The following is a 23,087-nucleotide window of genomic DNA, read 5'->3' as shown; positions in this document are numbered from 1 at the left end:
CATTAATAGTCCCAAGTGCGTTACATATAAAAATAATTACGTTGGGTAATGTTTTAGAATTGGTGCCGATGTGGTGTGTTAATATGAGGCGAAATGAGCTTAAAGGGAAGTTGAGTGCTCTATTGTTCAAGGATTAACTTGAAAAAAGTCTTGGTCAACTTTTAGAATTTGCGAAACGAATGTTTTCGCTCCATTTAAGGTTTAATGAAGTATGATCAGTCACTAGACCTTTGAAAACGACGCGAACCCGAGACAAACCGCGTTTCAGACAAAAATTATTTTCTTAATATGAAATTTGTAGCGGGTTCCCGCTAAAGAACTTGCCATGGCAGCCATTCATATTTTAATAAAGAAACCGTTAGTTTTAACTTAATAACATGAGTACTCTTGGTCATGGTAAGTACTGGTGTGTATTTAAATCCCAGTACACACGAGTACATCGACTCTTCCCATGTTCCAAATATTTATCGCATGTGGCGAGTCAGTAGACCTTCTTCTAAGCATTCACGACTGAAACGAACAGAGAAATTATTATGGGTGACAGCACAAATAATGGGACGAAACTACACTTGCCGTTACTTGAAATGACAGATGAATTGGATCGGTACCGGCCAGCTAAAGCGTACTGCAATGTTTTTGAAATTGCTTAGGCTACTGAACTAATTGCCCATTCAGTCCCATTAAAAAAAAGTAAACCAAAATTACTCGTATAATGGTGATATCGACATTCCGGTTGGTGCTAATATCCGAGAAAAGGCGACCTGTCGTTTGTTTCCCTTAATCACTATGTTGCATAATGCTTCAATGCCTTAAGAGAATGACTTACTTTAGTTGCGCCAGTACGTTTCATCGCTTTGTTTTCCTTGCAGACTCGTCTGTAACTCGGGTTCACTTTCACCAAATTTCACACTATGGGCTCTATGAAACCCAAGCAAAGAGTCCAATCCGAAACCCCATCTGCCTTTGTACCCTAATCTTATACGTGGATCGGACTTTAAGGGAACGCGGTTCCACGTGTATTCTGTTTACTGTACGAAAAACTTCCAATAACTCCCCCCCCCCCCCCCCAAAGGAATGTATGCCGGCCATGCACCTCCCCTGGCGTTCGTAGTGGACGGGGTTGCCTGCGATCCCGCCCGTCGATCGCGACCCTGTATGTGTGTGTCTGTCTGTCTGTGTGTGCGCGTGTGTGTGTGCGTGTGCGCGCCCGCGTTTGCGAGGCCGGCCGACTTGCGTGCGAAGAGCTCGCCTTGTCATTCAGAGGAATCCGCCACCTGAAACACAAGGAAGTGGAGGCGACCCGGGCTGCTATAAAGCATCCAGCACATCTGCCGTCTGACACGAAACAGAAATACTCACTTCGAGTTTTTATTTTAACCAACCAAAAACATTCCTGTAAATCCACACTGAAACTGCACAGGGACAGATAAACATTAATAGAGCTTTTAGGTAAGTGATTTGTTATGTGCGTTATCCATAGCTAATGTTTTTGGGAAGTGACATGCGGAGTGTGTAACATTTTATAATTGCTGATTTAACTGTAGTATTGTAATAATACTACATTAATAAGTATAGTAATACGTCTGTGCGTCTGCATGTCAGTGTGACGGTATTCGTACCGTTTGTGGAATTGCTGTTGGTGCTGTTGGTAAATAATGGTTAATACTTAGTCCATATGCTTCGGGAAATTGCAAATACAAACTAAGATATTAATATTTTAATGCATTCAGTATAATTTCTTTTGCTAGTGATTTAGCTAATAGATACAAGCATGAATGCCCTCCTTTTAGACGTGATTGCCTGTTGCTGGCGTACTTTACAAAAGTGTGAAAAGCCCGCCGACTTTGTCTTTTCTGTTAAAAATATTTCTAATTTTCCGGCTTTAGGGCACCTGTCACCGCCCCCCTCCCTGAGCGCGAGAGCATGATCCCGCCGGGAGACTGCATGTATGCCGGCCGCAAGCGACGCAAGCCGGTTCAGAAACAGTTAAGTATCCATGAAATTACCCTGTATCATCATTACAAATAACGATTCAATCATTACAATTAATTTCAAATCAATACAGCTGCAATTTCAAATTTAATCAACTTTATCATATTAACTCAGTCAGATTTATTGAGTTATTCCTAAACAAAGATACTCAGGCTACATTTTTCAACATATTCAATAAATATTTAAATTCATTTTAATGAGTGCATATTTTGTTCTATATTTGTGGATAAAAATACTCCTCATTCCTCCGTTTTGTTTTATAAATTAACCAGGTTGAATACTGCAAAAAAGCATTATGATATTTCAAGCATAACTTTTGGTGGAATTTGATGGAGTCAGAACACGAATTCTTATCCACTGCGTAAAAGTGATTTATGTAATAATTTTCAGATGTTGACTAAATTTGCATAATTCTAAACAAGTTTAATTTTGTAACTGCAGGGAAGTCAATGGTAGCTTGAATTGCAATATAAAAATGGTCTTATGCCTAAAATATTTTTCCTGTTGATATGTATTTCACTGATGAATTACTTGATGTGACTTCATGCTGTACTTTAATATATGACACTTTTTATTTGCAAATAAACATCTAAATAACTGGAAAATAAAAACAGTGGTAAGAAACCCAGATAAAATGTGTTGCGTTCAGTATTTTGAATATTGAAAGCAAATCTTTTATTCTCTTTTTACACCAAAGAGAATGTAACGTAATTGTTCTGTTTTCACGTCAAACGTTACAGCGTTCCGAATAAAAGCATAAGTTCAATATGATCAGGGCTCCAGAAATGGAAGAAAGTCACAGCTATATAATATTAGTGGAAATAGAAGATGCTGTATGTTGATGGTGAGTTAAGACATTTTAGAATATCTGAATGATTCACTTGAAAACCTTTAATTTAGATAAAATGCTGGTGTGTGATTAGATGGCTGTCTCTCTCGCACGTGAAGATACTAAGAAAAGATGAAATGGGCCGACAGTTGGACCTGCAGACACCAGAGCCAGGAAATGAAAGTCACACTCCCCGTTTATTTAAAGACGGGGGGTGGGGGCGGGGGGGGCGGGGGGGGGGGCGCCACTGTGGCTAGCTGGGGGAAACCGTCCCCACAGGATCAGGACCGCTGTGTTCGAGCCGTACTGGTGCTGCACTGGGAGGACCGACGCTTTCTGTGCTGCCCTGGCAGGATTGTTTGAAAGCTGCTATTCATGCGGTTCACCCCTTTAAGTTTTGCTTATTTGTTGGTCCCCACAGATGCAAAGTCATTTTCACTGCTGGTATTTCTCTGACTGGAGCTGTTAGGAGTTGCTGTCACGTCCTGCTCGTCTGACTCTCCCGTGTTCCACGCCCCCTCGCTACCTCGTGTGGACTCCCGGTGTTCTCACTTGTGTCTAGTTGTCGTTAATCAATTCTATACATTAAATGCTTCCAAGACTGTCTTACCCTCTCTGGTCATTGACGTTCGTGTTTGTATCGCTGTCCTGTGCTTTGGTGATTAAACCGCCATTCACCCGACTTCACTGCTTTCTGTGCTACTTCCCTGGACGCAATCTGTAACAGCTGCGTTTTGTACCAGTGGACAGATTAGGCTTCTTAGATCCAATGTGGACCAGCCAGCTTTCTGGTTACTAGCTAGTGAGTACACCTAACTATCCACTATGATTCTTTGGCACTTCAAACGTCGAATTATTCATGTCATTCATGAGTCTGTTAAATAGGTAATTTATGGTAAAGTAAAGTAACTATGCAATAAGATAAGATAATCCTTTATTAGTCCCACAAGTGGGAAATTTGCATAGTTATGGCAGAAAGTGGACAGTACAAGAATTGGCTGGCATGTGTGGCTGTTGTTTAAAAAGATATGTTTGGAACAGTGGGGTTGCGTCCACATAAAATTAAAATGCCATAATATTCTGGATAATTCCCCAGCTGTAAAATGGTAAAGGTCAAAGGTCACCCTCTGGCCTGCTTCCATTGGCTGCTGTGACAGAACACAGCCTGGAGGATGCTGGGATGTCCCTGACCCTGTCTCAGCACCATGTCCTCTTATTGTGCCAAGAGGGGCTGTGGTCACCAACCGGCTTTTGCTGCTTCTGTCGTCAGGAAGCCGCAAGCAGGAAGTCAGAAATCCAACCCTTCGAAGAGGCACCGCGACCGGCTGAATGCCGAGCTGGATCGCCTGGCCGGCCTGCTGCCCTTCCCCCCCGATGTCATCTCCAAGCTGGACAAGCTGTCCGTCCTACGGCTCAGTGTCAGCTACCTCCGGGTCAAGAGCTTCTTCCAAGGTAGGTGTCTGTGTACTGACTTATTTCGCTGACACTCTCATCTAAAGTGACACATGCATTTTGAGAGAGCGCAGTTGGTCAGAGTATCTTAGGGGTTAAGGGCCGATTGGTGAAATCACTATGCTTAACGCAGGATTTGAACTAGCGACTCTCTGATGACCACCTCCCTGGACACCCCTTGCTGTTGACACCCCTCCTTGGACACTCCTTGCTGTTGATACCCCTCCTTGGACACCCCTTGCTGTTGATACCCCTACTTGGACACCCCTTGCTGTTGATACCCCTCCTTGGACACCCCTTGTTGTTGATACCCCTACTTGGACACCCCTTGCTGTTGATACCCCTCCTTGGACACCCCTTGTTGTTGATACCCCTCCCCGGATACCATTTGCTGTTGATACCCCTCCTTGGACACCCCTTGCTGTTGATACCCCTCCTTGGACACCCCTTGCTGTTGATACCCCTCCCCGGACACCCCTTGCTGTTGATACCCCTACTTGGACACCCCTTGCTGTTGATACCCCTCCTTGGACACCCCTTGTTGTTGATACCCCTCCCCGGATACCATTTGCTGTTGATACCCCTACTTGGACACCCCTTGCTGTTGATACCCCTCCTTGGACACCCCTTGCTGTTGATACCCCTCCCCGGACACCCCTTGTTGTTGATACCCCTACTTGGACACCCCTTGCTGTTGATACCCCTCCTTGGACACCCCTTGTTGTTGATACCCCTCCCCGGATACCATTTGCTGTTGATACCCCTACTTGGACACCCCTTGCCGTTGATACCCCTCCTTGGACACCCCTTGTTGTTGATACCCCTACTTGGACACCCCTTGCTGTTGATGCCCCTCCCTGGACACCCCTTGTTGTTGATACCCCTACTTGGACACCCCTTGCTGTTGATGCCCCTCCCTGGACACCCCTTGATGTTGATACCCCTCCCCGGACACCCCTTGCTGTTGATGCCCCTCCCTGGACACCCCTTGCTGTTGATGCCCCTCCCTGGACACCCCTTGCTGTTGATACCCCTCCTTGGACACCCCTTGCCGTTGATACCCCTCCCCGGACACCCCTTGCTGTTGATACCCCTCCTTGGACACCCCTTGCTGTTGATACCCCTCCCTGGACACCCCTTGCTGTTGATACCCCTCCCCGGACACCCCTTGCTGTTGATACCCCTCCCCGGACACCCCTTGCTGTTGATACCCCTCCTTGGACAGCCCTTGCCGTTGATACCCCTCCCCGGACACCCCTTGCTGTTGATACCCCTCCTTGGACACCCCTTGCTGTTGATACCCCTCCCCGGACACCCCTTGCTGTTGATACCCCTCCTTGGACACCCCTTGCTGTTGATACCCCTCCCTGGACACCCCTTGCTGTTGATACCCCTCCTTGGACACCCCTTGCTGTTGATACCCCTCCCCGGACACCCCTTGCTGTTGATACCCCTCCTTGGACACCCCTTGCTGTTGATACCCCTCCCTGGACACCCCTTGCTGTTGATACCCCTCCTTGGACACCCCTTGCTGTTGATACCCCTCCCCGGACACCCCTTGCTGTTGATACCCCTCCCCGGACACCCCTTGCTGTTGATACCCCTCCCCGGACACCCCTTGCTGTTGATACCCCTCCCCGGACACCCCTTGCTGTTGATACCCCTCCTTGGACACCCCTTGCTGTTGATACCCCTCCCCGGACACCCCTTGCTGTTGATACCCCTCCTTGGACACCCCTTGCTGTTGATACCCCTCCTTGGACACCCCTTGCTGTTGATACCCCTCCCCGGACACCCCTTGCTGTTGATACCCCTCCTTGGACACCCCTTGCTGTTGATACCCCTCCCCGGACACCCCTTGCTGTTGATACCCCTCCCCGGACACCCCTTGCTGTTGATACCCCTCCTTGGACACCCCTTGCTGTTGATACCCCTTCCCGGACACCACATGCTCTTGATACCCCTCCCCAGACACCCCTTGTTGTTGATACCCCTCCCCGGACACCACATGCTGTTGATACACGGAGCCTGACCTTATTGTAATACCCGCATACACTGTTTTGCGAACACTGGTGAACAAAGCAGTTAAATTGTGACCAGTGTTTGGAAACACTAGATGTTTCATGGACAATCTTGCAATAATGAAAAGATGGAGGCTGCCCATTCCCATACAGGACTTTCATGGAGAGCTTCCAGAACACCAGCTGGTGTCATTACAGCCCAGATGCCCCCCAGTGTCATGTTTGGGGGCCTTTGTCCTGGCAGTTTGCAGTCCCGACGCGGTTTGTGATCTCACACTTTGCAGAAGCAAGTCTTTTCACCTGCCAGTCAGTTATACGGCAATCCAAAGGCCGCTGAGATCTTTCGATCGTCAGCTGAGGAAATCGTCGGTTAGATGATATTTCTTTGATCTTTTCTTCCATTGTGAGTTTCATAGGTTTATTTTTCAGGGATATATTCAAATGAATCCAGCCCTAAGGCTGAGGAATGTTCCTTATACATCCGTCATGCGCACTTTCCTGATCGCTGTCTAACCAAGGTCACACTCAACATCTTTGCCTTGTTTTGTTTTTTGGTATTTTTTTTTTCCTGACGTGAGTCATAGGGAAAATGACTCTTAATTTCTGCCATTTACCCCTCTAGTTATAGAATAAAATTAAGAAAACAGTGTCACAAGGACATGTTTTGGTAGTTTAAGTAGGGTGTCACTATTCCATGCACAATATTGTGTAATAACTACCCCAAGCCCATATACTTCAGATAAACAGGCTTCACTGTATCTGCACAGTAGTGATTTGCCAGTGAGAAGCTGATACTTTGCTGTGCTCTAGTCTGTGCAGTGTGTTAACATGTAAATCGTATTCTGACATGCGGCTTTTGACGTCCGCCGTGGGCGCTGTCAGCTGCAGCCGGTTCTGGGCCTTTTCCAGAAGGTCTGACACCTGTGTACGTGCCTGAAAGCAGCATTTGTCACGACGGCCTCCGTAAAAATGCTGCTTCTTCTGTTTTACTGACTGTACAAATTTCATATGTATTTAGGCTTTTTCTGCTGTCTTTGTCGTGTTTTCATGTCAGTGGCAGTGGCTTCAATGATCTGAGGCATAACACACACACACAGACACACACACACAGACACAGAGACACACACACACACACAGACACACACACACACACAGACACAGAGACACACACACAGACACAGACAGACACACACACACACACACAGACACACACACAGACACAGAGACACACACACAGACACAGACAGACACACACACAGACACACACACACAGACACACACACAGATACACACACACACACACAGACACACACAGACACAGACACACACACACACAGATACACAGACACACACAGACAGACACACAGAGACACACACACAGACAGACAGACACACACAGACACACACACACAGACACACACACAGACAGACACACACACACAGACACACACACAGACAGACACACAGACACACACACAGAGACACACACACAGAGACACACACAGACACACACACACACAGACACACACAGACACACACACAGAGACACACACACACACAGACAGACACAGACACACACAGAGACACAGACAGACACAGACACACACACACAGACAGACACACAGAAACACACACACACAGACACACACAGAGACACACAGACAGACAGACAGACACACACACACAGACAGACACACAGAGACACACACACACAGACACACACACACACAGACAGACACACAGAGACACACACACACACACAGACACACACACACACAGACACACAGACACACACACAGAGACACACACACAGACACACACAGACACACACACACACACAGACAGACACAGACACACACAGAGACACAGACAGACACAGACACAAACACACACACATACAGACACAGACAGACACACAGAGACACATACACACACAGACACACACAGACACACACACACACAGACAGACAGACACACACAGACAGACACACACACAGACAGACACACACACACACACACACACAGACACACACAGACAGACACACAGAGACACAGACAGACACACACACACAGACACACACACACACACAGACAGACACACACAGACACATATGAAGACACACCGACAGACAGACACACACACACACACAGACACACCGACAGACAGACACACACACACACACACACATATGAAGACACACCGACAGACAGACACACACAAACACACACAGACAGACACACAGACACACACACACACAGACACACACACACACAGCGGCGCCGTATAGAGGTACCCCTAAAAAATGTCAAACGTAATTGGATTGTTCTGGGTTGAGAGCCCATAATGATTCTCTAGCACACACACAGTGAGAGCTGTATTGCGGTTTTAATGTTGATTTGTAATTTATGATCTAGGATCCAGAGTGTAGATGCAAAGGACCTTTCGTGGTCTGGAAAGACAATTATTGGCTAAAGGGAGGGTAACAATGACACTATTAATCACCATTTTTAGTTTTTATCGTTTACTTAAATGAGAAGAGCTGTATGTAATACCGACCATGAGCTGTAGCTAGAGAACAGCCCCCCCCCCCCCACTCAGATAATTGGGTAATGTACTCCGCTGTCAGACATCACTTCTCTAATCACACCATAATACCTCAACTGCTGTTTCTGATTATATATGTGGCACATCGATGAAAAAATACAGAACGTTCTCCAGCAAGGAACTGCAGTGCAGTATGAAAATGAGATGTGGAATCGATAGGGAAATGTAGACCTGGGCATAGTTTATGAAGATAATTTCCTTTTGGTGCCTATAATTGTTATAGTGATATTCTTTATCTTTATTCCCATTTGCTTATATGTCTCCATGGCCAGCGGCTGGGGGATTAAAGGGGATTTCAGTGCTTGTTGTCAGGTGTTTATCCTGAGGACTGACACCTGGAGGAGGGCCTCAGATGGCATTTTCAGCGCGAGTGCAGAGCAGCTGGCAGCTGATTGGCTGAGTGATGAGTCAGTGAGAGACAGGTGAGCAGCGTGATTGGCGGCAGTCTAGCTCTGCCGGTGGCTCGACACCCAATCAGCGTGTAGCTAGTGGCATTGTGTCTTTCTGTCAGCTTTTCTCAGTCCAAAAACATGTGGCTCAGTGTCCTAAACTTTCCCAGAGTGTGTAATTGTGTTGTTGTTTCTCCAGTGATTCCCAGTTTCTCACTGCATTCTCGTCTTTTTTTGTTTTTGGCTGGAAAAAAACAAGAACTAAGTATATCTTAAGAGGGTTAAATTGTTTGTTTTGGTGTGATTTCATAGTAATGATGCTGTACTGAATACAGTGAAGTTGAAGGCTTACTAATTAATGTTCCTGTTTAATTAAAGATAAAACCCGTGGAAGCAGAACAATAAAGGATGTTCATGGAGTTCCTTCCTGAGAAATGTGTTGCAGCAGCCTGTCCTAAAACATTTGTTCGCTCTAGAAGCCGTTCTCAGGACCGACTTGTGACATATTTCCTGAAACCACTAGGGGGACGATGACAAACCTGTGTCTAACAGGCGCTGAGTGAGCAGAGAGAATCATTAATGGAAAGGAAATTTGATAAACATGCACAAGACTGGGGTGGCATGGTGGTGCAGTGGTTAGCACTGTTGCCTCACACCTCTGGGACCCGGGTTCGATTCTCCGCCTGGGTCACATGTGTGGAGTTTGCATGTTCTCCCCATGTTGTCGTGGGGTTTACTCAGGGTACTCTGGTTTCCCCCCACAGTCCAAAAACATGCTGAGGCTAATTGGAGTTGCTAAATTGCCTGTAGGTGTGCGTGTGAGTGAATGGTATGTGAGTGTGCCCTGAGATGGGCTGGCCCCCCTCCTGGGTTGTTCCCTGCCTCGTGCCCATTGCTTCTGGGATAGGCTCCGGACCCCCTGTGACCCAGTAGGATAAGCGGTTTGGAAAATGGATGGATGGATGCACAAGACCATTTGATAGCAGCTGAAATGCTGAGGCATAGAGCTAGGCTGAGGCATAGTTAAAAACACTTCAGTCTCTATTCTTCAACAGCGTTTGCAAAGATTAGTTTAAGCGCCTTGCTCAATGGCATAGCAGCATCTTCCTTCTGTCCAGATGCTCAGTCTTTCTTCCTCAAACGTCAGTTTCTCAACAGGCTGCCCACAAGCCGAACCTCCAAGGACTAAATATGTAAGAACGCCACGCCGACAGGATGAACTTCCCGCAAAAGACTTTTATTACGAAACCAAAGTCGTTTTGACAAATTTCCCCACCTGTCACATGACCTTTTTAAGCAGCCATTCTCGCTGATCTGCTGTGTCATGTGTTCCAACCCTGCTTTCGTAACGCATGTCAGAGCTGTCATGCAGACACCCGTGTCACAATGACCCCCCCATGCACAGGATGCGTGATGTTTTAACACCAAGTTTAACTCTGGAGTTAGTGTTGCACAAGTTAACCGAATAAGATTTCATTTGGAAACTTTCTCCACAAAGTTCAAAAAGCATTAGTTAATACATCCATCCTTCCATCTTCCAACTTGTAATCCCGGTCAGGGTAACAGGGAACTCAGGAGGCCCAGGGCGTAAGGCTGGGGTACAGCCTGGATGGAATTCCAGTACATCATTCAACAATGCACCGATCGCTTCTCGGCCTTTTGGCTAATATCAAGTGTAGTACCTGTTCTTAGTTTAACATCTGAGACGTCCCCTGTCTGGGGGCCATATAAATTTATATAATACATTTATTTTTGGAATAGGGGCTTGCTCTGTCCACTCCATGCATCCATCTGGTATTGCAGTACCTCCAGGAATGGTGCACCCCCTACCAGGGATATTTATGTGGGCAGTGGTGTCTTAATGGTTGGGGAGGTGCACTAGTAATCGAAAGCAACCCGACCAGCAAGACACCACTGAGGTACCCTGAGCAAGGTGCCGCCCCCAAGCACTGCTCCCTGGGCGCTGAATTAGCTGCCCCCTGCTATGTCACGATGTCACATATGGGTTAAATGCAGAGGACACATTTTGTTGTTTTGTGCTGTGGTGTGTCAACAATGACCACTGATCACCTAATTCTAAATTCATCCTGGCACATAGGCACAGCGCCCCCAGTGTCGGGACAGGGAACTGCGGAGGATGAGCCGTCCTCCTGCTTTGGGGTGACATTCTTCCCTCATTTGTTTCCCCCGTGTGCGTGGTTACTGTACTGACGTGACTTACTTTTATTGCGCAGCAGTCCTTGGACCTTTCAAAGGCACCCCTGTTTTACATTTTTATATTACGTTTTTACATTTTTATGCTTATAATTGCTGGCTGTAAGAAAACATGAATGAACAGACCCCCATAAATATGGAATGAAGTAGCTTTCATTCAGTATTTCATAGCAGGAACGCCCCTTTCGCTGTTCAGCTAATTATATTAATTTGTTATAAGCTTCTGAATGCTTCTCAAGGGAAATATATTCTGAGTTATGATGAAATATGACTCTCCAAGTTAAACAAATATTTTAAAGTGATCAGATAGCTCCTTTTTGCTCACCAGAATGCGAGCTGAAAAGCGTTTTTCATTCCTGTGATACTTTGAGCATCGGCAAATCCTTTGATTTTTCTCTTGTCTCACAGAGCAGGCTACAGAATCGAATGCACGTAAAACGTCAGACATGATAATGCATTTGACTATCTAAGACAAGATGTCAGACTTGAGCCCACGCCTTAGGAGAAACTCCTTGGCCATTATTTCTCATTGTCTTGCAGGTAAATGTTTCCTGCCCATCTTTAATGCCTGAGTTTGCAGTGCGTGAGGTCATGAGAAGGGCTCACACACCAGTGGCTGGGTGTCGTTCTGAAGATGACTGTGCTGTCAGAACAGGATGAATCGAAGACCTGAATGTGCCTCCACATCCTGTCCTTCCTTACAAGTCTAACATCAGCTTTTAAGTCTGATGCGAATCTGCATCATGCATCAAGGCTTATGCATCAAAGCAAGAATGCAAGTCTAAATAACACCTGAAGCATCCCACTGCTTTTAATTCATTTCAGTTACGCCCACTTTGAGGAACTCCTGGTCAAGCTTTCTTCAATTTTACCCAATTTCAACAGGTGCTATGATGAGCCAGGAGATTTATTGCGTCTTGTGGCATAATCCACCCATGCATTGTGGTCTTATATGCCCAAACATTGTGGTCTTACATGCCTATGTGTGGCAGTCTTGGTGTGGTTTGCATACTTGTATCTCGGGGCCTCATTGTGGCCTTATATCCCCACGTGCTGTGAGCTTGCTGTGGGTTTATACACTCGACCCTCGGGCCTCATTGTGGCCTTATATCCCCACGTGCTGTGAGCTTGCTGTGGGTTTATACACTCAAACCTCGGGCCTCATTATGGCCTTATATCCCCACGTGCTGTGAGCTTGCTGTGGGTTTATACACTCAAACCTCGGGCCTCATTATGGCCTTATATCCCCACGTGCTGTGGGCTTCCAGTGGGTTTATACACTCAAACCTCGGGCCTCATTGTGGCCTTATATCCCCACGTGCTGTGGGCTTCTGGTGGGTTTATACACTCGACCTTTGGGCCTCATTATGGCCTCATATCCCCACGTGCTGTGAGCTTCCGGTGGGTTTATACACTCAAACCTCGGGCCTCATTATGGCCTTATATCCCCACATGCTGTGAGCTTCCGGTGGGTTTATACACTCAAACCTCGGGCCTCATTATGGCCTTATATCCCCATGTGCTGTGAGCTTGCTGTGGGTTTATACACTCAAACCTCGGGCCTCATTATGGCCTTATATCCCCACGTGCTGTGGGCTTCCAGTGGGTTTATACACTCAAACCTCGGGCCTCATTGTGGCCTTATATCCCCACGTGCTGTGAGCTTGCTGTGGGTTTATACACTCGACCTTTGGGCCTCATTATGGCCTTATATCCCCACATGCTGTGAGCTTGCTGTGGGTTTATACACTCAAACCTCGGGCCTCATTGTGGCCTTATATCCTCACGTGCTGTGGGCTTCCGGTGGGTTTATACACTCGACCTTTGGGCCTCATTATGGCCTCATATCCCTACGTGCTGTGGGCTTCCTGTGGGTTAATATACAAACCATACTTGACCATGAAGAGAGACTAGTTACAGCAGGGTTCCAGCTTGATCTGGTTTTTCACTGCAGAAGGGTCGGCTCGGTAAAGGCTTTGCTGGTTTTGGAGACTGACAGTGACGTAAAACTGAAGGCGTTTTAAGCTTTTTTAAACAAGAGGTTGAAAATGTTTAAGTTCCAGTTATTGAGAATGCGCCGTTACGTTGTGATGTCCAATACAATATAGAATATACACTTTTTCATTCATATAATCCATACTTAGAACACTGGTATCCTTGGGCATTTTCACCAATCAGATGGTGGTGACGCTACCGGTTCGGATTGGTCACGCTTTCGGTGCTGCTAGTAAGCTGGGCTGCGTCAGCACAGGTACGGCTTGGGAACTGACAATGGAAAACCGCCAGTTTGCTGTACAGCTTGGTTCTTGGTGGCAGTGGAAAAGCACTGATACTTTCTTGAAGATAGCTTTCACTAAAATCCTAACCAAAAATCATATATAAAAAAAAAAACGCTCGTTGGTTGAGATGGAGAAATGAGATATTTTAGTGTCTCTGTTCCCGTTCTTGCGATGTAAAGGGAAGCTGGGGAGTGTGACGTAAGTAAAAGAGGGAGCTGCTTCTCTGTACCCCCCAGGACAAAGCCACCTCACTGTCACTGAACACCTCAGCCTTTACGTTTTTGTCCAAAATTCAAGCATGCACTGGATCGTGAAAGACAATTATATTAAAGCCTAGTTGTTTTTTTGCTATATGCCTGGGTTATTTAAAAAACATCATTTCAATTTAGCTTAGCGTAAGTCTCCATTCAAAGAAATTCAAAGAAATCATTCTCTTGTGTTAGAATGCATTGTGGATGGATGGACGGCTCTTGGTTTCCTCTGCGTTCATCACATGGATATGGAAAACAGAGGAAGTTGCCATTAAGAGCGGCACTGCGCGCACGGTGATCGTAGGCCCTGATGGAGTGATTACTGGCAGTGTGATGCGGAGGGAGACGGTAGTGAGAGATGAATAAAGGGCTTGTTCTTCCCGAATGTTGCGTGACTACTGCCTGCCGGGGCTCTGGGTCCATGAATAGCATGAAGAGCAGAGAGGAGACAGGCAAGCCCTATGTACCGAACTGTAAACACGGCTGCCGATGCCCAGTGCTTCACTGTGCGTGACAAGAGCCACTGGGTTTGAAGTTCCAGCAGTGAAAACTTGGGGGGGGGGGGTGGCAGAATCGCCGTTATGTGTGGGCGGAATGCAAATTCTGTTATTTAGTATTTTAGAGACTCAAGACTTTAAGGTCATGAGACCAAAGATTCACGGAAATGCAAAAAAGAGGAGAGAGTACAGGGTATTTACTGCATTCCTTAGTTATACTGCCTCGTCCTTGTGGAATGTGACTGGCAGTGGTGAGTTTAACATTATAACTTTTTTAATTATAAGGCGCCTCACTCAGGAGCACTGTGAAGAGGGAATGTTATGGCAATTCCAAGAGGGGGCCTTCAAAAGAGTGGGATGTAATCGCATAGGCTGGATAGGGGGGCCAATATGATGTGGTTTCTTGGGGCCCAAAACCTCTAGCGGCACCAGGTTTTGGGTCACTGCTGCCTGGTATAGGCTCACAGCAACATTCCTCAAGGTCCATTGTTAGACGATGAATGGATGGATGGATGATGGATGGAGGTCAGTAAGGTCAGGTCAGGTTAGGGAGCTGATGCAGCACGTTGGCGCACCCACTACATGACGAAACTCCTCGTGATCCCGTTTGGCGACCCCCCAGGCAGATACACGGTTCAGTCCCACCCTCCGGAAATGGCCATCCAACTGCCATAGCCAGGTGTTACGTGGGCATCCCCTGGACCTAGTCCAGCCGCTCAATGAGGATCCTGTGAGCCGGATCACCCTCAGGGAAACGCTGCACGTGGCCGTAGCGAAGTAACTGACACTCCCTCACAATGCAGGTAATGTGCCTCATTCAGGACTCCTCTAGCAACCGCTCATCCGACACAAAGTCAAACCAGCGGTACCCAAGGATTCTCTGAAGAGGCAGAGTATATAGGGAGTAGATAGGGACTTCCAGTCAGTTGGGATGATGCCTGACTCCCAAATGGAAGCAAAGATTGCCTGTAATGCAAGGAGCACAGCCTTACCACCAGCCTGGAGAAGTTTCCCCCGAACACCACAGACCCCCTGCAGCCTCCCCTACCCCCCAGGTGATTAACCACCTGTGCAATCTCAGTGAGATTGGGTGGTTCTCAGCTGATCAGAGAATCAGCCTTGTGAACTACGGAGCCAGAGATGTCCAACATCCTAGCCGGAGGGTCAGCTTTAAAAAGTCATTTTCCCTTCGAATATCATCTGAAGATTGGCAGTCATGTTGATTCTTTTATTTTTGTTCTCCTTATCAAACAACACAGGATTAAGCTCCGGGGACACTTTTCAATTTACGAAACAGAATGAATGATTTGGCAGTGCTGTCAGTAACGGAATGAATGATTTGGCAGTGCTGTCAGTAACGGAATGAATGATTTGGCAGTGCTTTCAGTAACGGAATGAATGATTTGGCAGTGCTGTCAGTAACAGAATGAATGATTTGGCAGTGCTGTCAGTAACGGAATGAATGATTTGGCAGTGCTGTCTGTAACACAATGAATGATTTGGCAGTGCTGTCAGTAACGGAATGAATGATTTGACAGTGCTGTCAGTAACAGAATGAATGATTTGGCAGTGCTGTCTGTAATGGAATGAATGATTTGGCAGCGCTGTCTGTCATGGAATGAATGATTTGGCAGTGCTGTCAGTAAAGGAATGAATGATTTGGCAGTGCTGTCTGTAACAGAATGAATGATTTGGCAGTGCTGTCAGTAACGGAATGAATGATTTGGCAGTGCTTTCAGTAACGGAATGAATGATTTGGCAGTGCTGTCAGTAACACAATGAATGATTTGGCAGTGCTGTCAGTAACACAATGAATGATTTGGCAGTGCTGTCTGTAACGGAATGAATGATATGGCAGTGCTGTCAGTAATGGAATGAATGATTTGGCAGTGCTGTCTGTAACGGAATGAATGATATGGCAGTGCTGTCAGTAATGGAATGAATGATTTGGCAGTGCTGTCTGTAACGGAATGAATGATTTGGCAGTGCTGTCTGTAACGGAATGAATGATTTGGCAGTGCGGTCAGTAATGGAATGAGTGATTTGGCAGTGCTGTCAGTAACGGAATGAATGATTTGGCAGTGCTGTCTGTAACAGAATGAATGATTTGGCAGTGCTGTCAGTAACGGAATGAATGATTTGGCAGCGCTGTCAGTAACACAATGAATGATTTGGCAGTGCTGTCAGTAATGGAATGAATGATTTGGCAGTGCTGTCAGTAACACAATGAATGATTTGGCAGTGCTGTCAGTAACACAATGAATGATTTGGCAGTGCTGTCTGTAACGGAATGAATGATTTGGCAGTGCTGTCAGTAACGGGTTGGATTTCTTTGGCAATTGCAGGACTTTTATTCACAACCTTTAAATCCCTTTTGCAAACATCTTCACAAAGGCCTGTTAGTTACAGTTATCAGTCTTGTCATTATCAGAATGCACCGAGATGCTTTGTAAGATATAAACTGTTGTAAATGCCTGTTTGATTGTTTCTGCTTATAAATAGCATGTAATCTATCAATAAATAACTGAGCTAATAATATTGTGGCTGGTGCTTTGGTGGTTTCCGCCAGCGGCCCCAAGGTCTCGTTCATCTCTCCTCCCGTGTGCTGCTATCTGCCGGAGCCTCCCTGTGAAACTGAAACTTGCTGTTGGCCGTACTTGCTTAGTCAAGCGGGGGGCGGGGCTTGTTTGCGTACTCCTGCATAAGTCAAAACACAGCGATGGCAGAGCCCCTGAAGGGGAACTCACTACTAAATACTGCCATATAGAAGAACAATAGATGATTCTGTTAGAGAAAAGGCCGATTCCTGGAAAGAACACAAATGCCGCTATCAGACTTTTGTTGATAGTGACGTGTTCCTGTCCTCACATCTCTGTTTCATTCATGAAAGGAACGGCTCTTCTCTAAAGGGATCGCTTATGTTCGGGACATCAAAGATTGACCACTGACTTGTTTGTTCAGTGTCAAATTTCCCTTTAAGTGATTCTATTGCCTTATATTTTATAGACATTACTGGGAAGTGCGACACAAATGGAGAAGTGAGTGATTCTCCTTTAGCCCAGAGTATCATGTTTAAATGGGTCTCTTTTTAGGTTAATGTCCACCGGCTTTTACAACAAAAGACACGCCATTACTGTTTGTTTGCGTCAGATCACATGACTTAAGTGTGCATTATGCTAGTCAACAAATTATTCTCTACAGACACAAAGAATTGATTTTTATTGTTAAAGTGTGAAGTCCTAATGGTGTTTTTGCATTGATCCTGTTCGAGTACGGACTTATCACTGCTCACTCACTGGGAGCTCAGCCTGGCAGCACTAGTTTCTAAGTTAACTCCTTGACAGCTATATGCTTGTGATGTATTTTATGCTAAAATTGTATGTCGCTGTGGATAAAAGCATCTACTGTATAAATCAAAATATATTTCACTTGTGCTTTCAGAAGCCGTTTGAGTTCATTATTTAAGAAAACATAATGTTTGGGCAGTTATTTTTTATAAAGCATAAACGTGTCAAGGATAAGCATAGGAAGATGGATGGATGGATGTTATGAAGCTCTGGGTTGGATTTTGTGCTGGACTTTGTGAGTGGATGCATTTATTGTGGCACTATTTCTCAGATCTGACCTTAATGTGTTATAACAGGCACCAAAAGAACCTCTTTCCATTGATATATGGGGGCAGGACAGGGGGGGGGAGTTTGAAGTGAGCCCTTGTGATCATTTGCTGTTAAGCAGGAAGAAACATCTCTCCTCTGCATGGAAGCCTTCCAGTGCACACAAACGCATTCATTCATCTGCAGTGTGGGGTTTCAGCATGGAGCAGCGCAGTGGCCCTGCATAGAGCCAGTCATGTTACAGTGCGAAGTCCCGAAGCTGCTTATGATCCGCCCATTTGGGGAGAGGAAAAAAGGGTTCAGTCTGTGACTTCCCTGTCACTCCCGGCAGGGCACTGTTTCCGCAGTGGAGGACACTTTGTATGTGCCACTGCATTCCCATGCGCTTGCACGCGATGGTGTGTCAACTAGGAAAAACGACTCTGATCTCTGACTCGCCTCTGCATGCAGGCCGGCCCCGCCCGCCCCCAGCCCCCAACCCCCGGCCCTTGGCAAGCACCGGCTCTTGTTCTGCATCTGCTGCGGCTTTGCTAACCTGCCTGTGCTCTTTCCTATCCATTACTTTCCAGATTGTTGTCAAAGAGATCTCTTCTTAATCTTTATCGTAATAGCAGAGGGTCCCTATCATGGCGGCAGATATCAGGCCACAAATGAGTCTGGTGATTACCGTGAACCAAGCTAACAGTTCTAACACTGTGCACGACGCTCCGATAACAGTTGTTTTTGAGCATTGCTGGTTTCCTGTTACCGTACCTGTTGGTGTATTTACAATAAACATTTTCATATATTAAAAAAAATATTATAAGGCTCCTTATCAATTGAGAATTTGACAGAATGTAGTTTTTTTGTTATAAAAATATTTTGGAGGAATACCCAGAACTGGCCACTTTTGTGTTGGTTAGAGAGAATCATGTAGTGATGTAGCACGATCTGGAGTTTAAGGAGTTTTCATTCACAATACGCATATCAACACGATTATGCAAGTCTTCATTAAAAAAAAAAACTAATTAGTTCCACTGTAATCACATTACCTTCGTAGTAATAGGCTTTGCAGAGGTCATGGATTTCAGAAAAAAAATAATATTCTTAAAGTAATTAAAATTACAGAAAGTTTAAGTCACTTCCAGTCAGATAAGCGCTTTGAATATTTATGCGGTTTGATTTCAGGCAGGACGGTGGTAGGTTCGGCGGTGAGGTCACTGCTTGTGTGTGGGGTTTGGTTAATTAAACATATTAATATTGGCCATTGTAGTCCTTTCAGTGGAATTTTTAGCTAGTGCAGTATCATGAATCTGTGAAATTGCTGTGATAATGTGATGTACTGCCTATTGCAGCTAAAAGAAGCAGATTTGTCCTAATTATGTGTCGGCCTTCCAACTTTATTCAACGGATCGAGCACAGATACCCTTAGCTGTGAACTTAATCTCATCAGCTCTCTTTGTACATCTGGAAATACCTGAACTGGTGGAGGGGGGACTTTTCCATCTCTCTCACATTTAGGTGTCACATGAGCCCCTACTGCCAGAACATAAGTAACCAGACTGATCGATTACGCACTTCATCGTCACCGGGATCTCCGTTATGCGTAGTACTGATCGAAACTTGGTGGTTGAGCGAGGAAGAGAAACGGCTGCTGTTTGAACTTCCCTTTCTTTGAAGCCAGCGATCAGCTCCAATAAAGATTGGGTGGTACGGCCTGTCAGGCCGGAGACTGTGGGGGTACAGCGTTTCAGGCCAGAGAGTGTGGGGGTACAGCGTTTCAGGTCGGAGACTGTGGGGGTACAGCGTTTCAGGCCGGAGACTGCGGGGGTACAGCGTTTCAGGCCGGAGACTGCGGGAGTACAGCGTTTCAGGCCGGAGACTGCGTTGATACAGCGTTTCAGGCCGGAGACTGCGGGGGTACAGCGTTTCAGGCCGGAGACTGCGGGGGTACAGCGTTTCAGGCCGGAGACTGCGGGGGTACAGCGTTTCAGGCCGGAGACTGCGGGGGTACAGCGTTTCAGGCCAGAGACTGCGGGGATACAGCGTTTCAGGCCGGAGACTGCGGGGGTACAGCATTTCAGGCCAGAGACTGCGGGGGTACAGCGTTTCAGGCCGGAGACTGCGGGGGTACAGCGTTTCAGGCCAGAGACTGCGGGGGTACAGCGTTTCAGGCCGGAGACTGCACAGGTACAGCATTTCAGGCCAGAGACTGCGGGGGTACAGCGTTTCAGGCCGGAGACTGCGGGGGTACAGCGTTTCAGGCCAGAGACTGCGGGGGTACAGCGTTTCAGGCCGGAGACTGCGGGGGTACAGCGTTTCAGGCCGGAGACTGCGGGGGTACAGCGTTTCAGGCCGGAGACTGCGGGGGTACAGCGTTTCAGGCCGGAGACTGCGGGGGTACAGCGTTTCAGGCCGGAGACTGCGGGGATACAGCGTTTCAGGCCGGAGACTGCGGGGGTACAGCGTTTCAGGCCGGAGACTGCGGGGGTACAGCGGCTGTCCCACTGACTGTATTTGTTTATTCAAATGTTGGTTTATATTTCTGAGAACCATTCATGAAGCTTTTCACTGCAGAGCCACTGGCACAGGAAGTGGCGGTAATTGTGACTGGAAGTGGATTTCATGCTCTGTCAGGTTCAAGCCACAACAATAATAATGTGCTTGGGTGTGCAGCATATGTTTCCCACACAGAGGTACACTTAACAAAGCCGGCGACTGAGCACGGAGCGTGGCGAGGCACGCTGCCCACACAGAGCTACACTTAAGCGAGCCGGCGACTGAGCACGGAGCGTGGCGAGGCACGCTGCCCACACAGAGCTACACTTAAGCGAGCCGGCGACTGAGCACGGAGCGTGGCGAGGCACGCTGCCCACACAGAGCTACACTTAACAGAGCCGGCGACTGAGCCCGGAGCGTGGCGAGGCACGCTGCCCACACAGAGCTACACTTAAGCGAGCCGGCGACTGAGCACGGAGCGTGGCGAGGCACGCTGCCCACACAGAGCTACACTTAACAGAGCCGGCCACTGAGCCCGGAGCGTGGCGAGGCACGCTGCCCACACAGAGCTACACTTAAGCGAGCCGGCGACTGAGCACGGAGCGTGGCGAGGCACGCTGCCCACACAGAGCTACACTTAAGCGAGCCGGCGACTGAGCACGGAGCGTGGCGAGGCACGCTGCCCACACAGAGCTACACTTAAGCGAGCCGGCGACTGAGCACGGAGCGTGGCGAGGCACGCTGCCCACACAGAGCTACACTTAAGCGAGCCGGCGACTGAGCCCGGAGCGTGGCGAGGCACGCTGCCCACATAGAGCTACACTTAACAGAGCCGGCGACTGAGCACGGAGCGTGGCGAGGCACGCTGCCCACACAGAGCTGCACTTAAGAGAGCCGGCGACTGAGCACCTAGCGTGGCGAGGCACGCTGCCCACACAGAGCTACACTTAACAGAGCCGGCGACTGAGCACGGAGCGTGGCGAGGCACGCTGCCCACACAGAGCTACACTTAAGCGAGCCGGCGACTGAGCACGGAGCGTGGCGAGGCACGCTGCCCACACAGAGCTACACTTAAGAGAGCCGGCGACTGAGCACGGAGCGTGGCGAGGCACGCTGCCCACACAGAGCTACACTTAACAGAGCCGGCCACTGAGCCCGGAGCGTGGCGAGGCACGCTGCCCACACAGAGCTACACTTAACAGAGCTGGCGACTGAGCCCGGAGCGTGGCGAGGCACGCTGCCCACACAGAGCTACACTTAAGCGAGCCGGCGACTGAGCCCGGAGCGTTACAAATCAGATTCCTCTTTATTTCTTCACTAAAAACAACCTCCAGCTGTCATTCTATATGTACAAGAGAAACCTCAAAGACATTCACAGTCTGCAGTTACTGTCATTCACAGTCTGCAGTTATGCTCATTCACAGTCTGCAGTTATGCTCATTCACAGTCTGCAGTTACTCTATCACAGTCTGCAGTTACTGTCATTCACAGTCTGCAGTTATGCTCATTCACAGTCTGCAGTTACTGTCATTCACAGTCTGCAGTTATGCTCATTCACAGTCTGCAGTTACTCTATCACAGTCTGCAGTTATGCTCATTCAGTCTGCAGTTACTGTCATTCACAGTCTGCAGTTATGCTCATTCACAGTCTGTAGTTACTCTATCACAGTCTGCAGTAATGCTCATTCACAGAGCTGCTGATTCATATCTGCTGTCATTTTTAAGGCTACTTTGTGGCATTTACTGTCCTGTTAAGTATCATCCAATTCATGCCAGTCAGCCGTTTCTGTAATGATCTTAACGGTTCCTCTGCGCCGTTAGATTCCGTTACCGTTTAGAGATTGTTCCCTTTGACAGCAGTGCTCCTGCACTATGGGCACTGACTGTTTGGCCTGTTTGGAAGAGGTTAGTCACCTGTTGTTGCCCTGAAAACTCACATATATGAGCCAGTTGGTAAACCATGGTAGCTATAATTAGTTTGTAACTTTGCTTACCTTTCATCAGAATATATCATGCTGTGTTTTCTTTTTTTATTATTTTGTTTAATCCCTGTATATCTGACCTTATTCTATATGCGTGTGGCTCTGTGGGCTAAGCCTGTGTGCCTGTAATCAGAAGGTCGCAGGTTCAAACCCCGCCTAAGACTGTGGGTCCTTGTGCAAGGCCCTTGACTCCCAGCTCCCTGGGTGCCGCTACGGGTGGCAGCCCTTCGCAGACAACTTCCTCTATGAAAAAACAGCAAGTTGTGGGAGGTGTAAAGACAATTTCCCTACAGGGACAATAAAGTATCGATTATTATTATTATTATATGTGCACTTTCAGCTGTAGGAAGCGGGTTTCATGAGGAATTGTGAGGTTAATTTTATTTCCCGCTGCGCAGACTTTCACAAATTGGATCAATTTCTTACTAAGGAACTAACTGGGGAGGCAGACGGCACTGCAGAGGTGTTCCGTGCGCTGAGACAG

At 47.3% G+C, this 23,087-nt stretch overlaps 1 protein-coding gene and 1 non-coding gene across 2 annotated transcripts in view; both read left to right on the top strand.

Annotated features, from left to right (window-relative positions):
• The first annotated feature begins 1,265 nt into the window (after positions 1–1,265).
• The window catches only part of LOC125726966 (uncharacterized), a 50,240-nt gene continuing 28,418 nt past the window's right edge, over positions 1,266–23,087 (top strand). Inside the window, exons 1-3 of the mRNA XM_049003504.1 lie at positions 1,266–1,449; positions 1,887–1,985; positions 4,092–4,273. Of these exons, the coding sequence (XP_048859461.1) occupies positions 1,924–1,985; positions 4,092–4,273 (244 nt within the window). The 5' untranslated portion in view covers positions 1,266–1,449; positions 1,887–1,923. The remainder of the gene's footprint in view (positions 1,450–1,886; positions 1,986–4,091; positions 4,274–23,087) is intronic.
• Positions 10,932–11,116, top strand: LOC125726971 (U2 spliceosomal RNA). Its single transcript, XR_007388480.1, has one exon. It is a non-coding gene; the product is annotated as a U2 spliceosomal RNA (small nuclear RNA).

The sequence above is a fragment of the Brienomyrus brachyistius genome, unplaced genomic scaffold (assembly GCF_023856365.1).
Source record: "Brienomyrus brachyistius isolate T26 unplaced genomic scaffold, BBRACH_0.4 scaffold81, whole genome shotgun sequence".
In the NCBI taxonomy this organism is placed as follows: Eukaryota; Metazoa; Chordata; class Actinopteri; order Osteoglossiformes; family Mormyridae; genus Brienomyrus; species Brienomyrus brachyistius.
The sequence above is the reverse complement of the archived record's forward strand: the minus strand, read 5'-3'. Positions and strand labels throughout refer to the sequence as shown.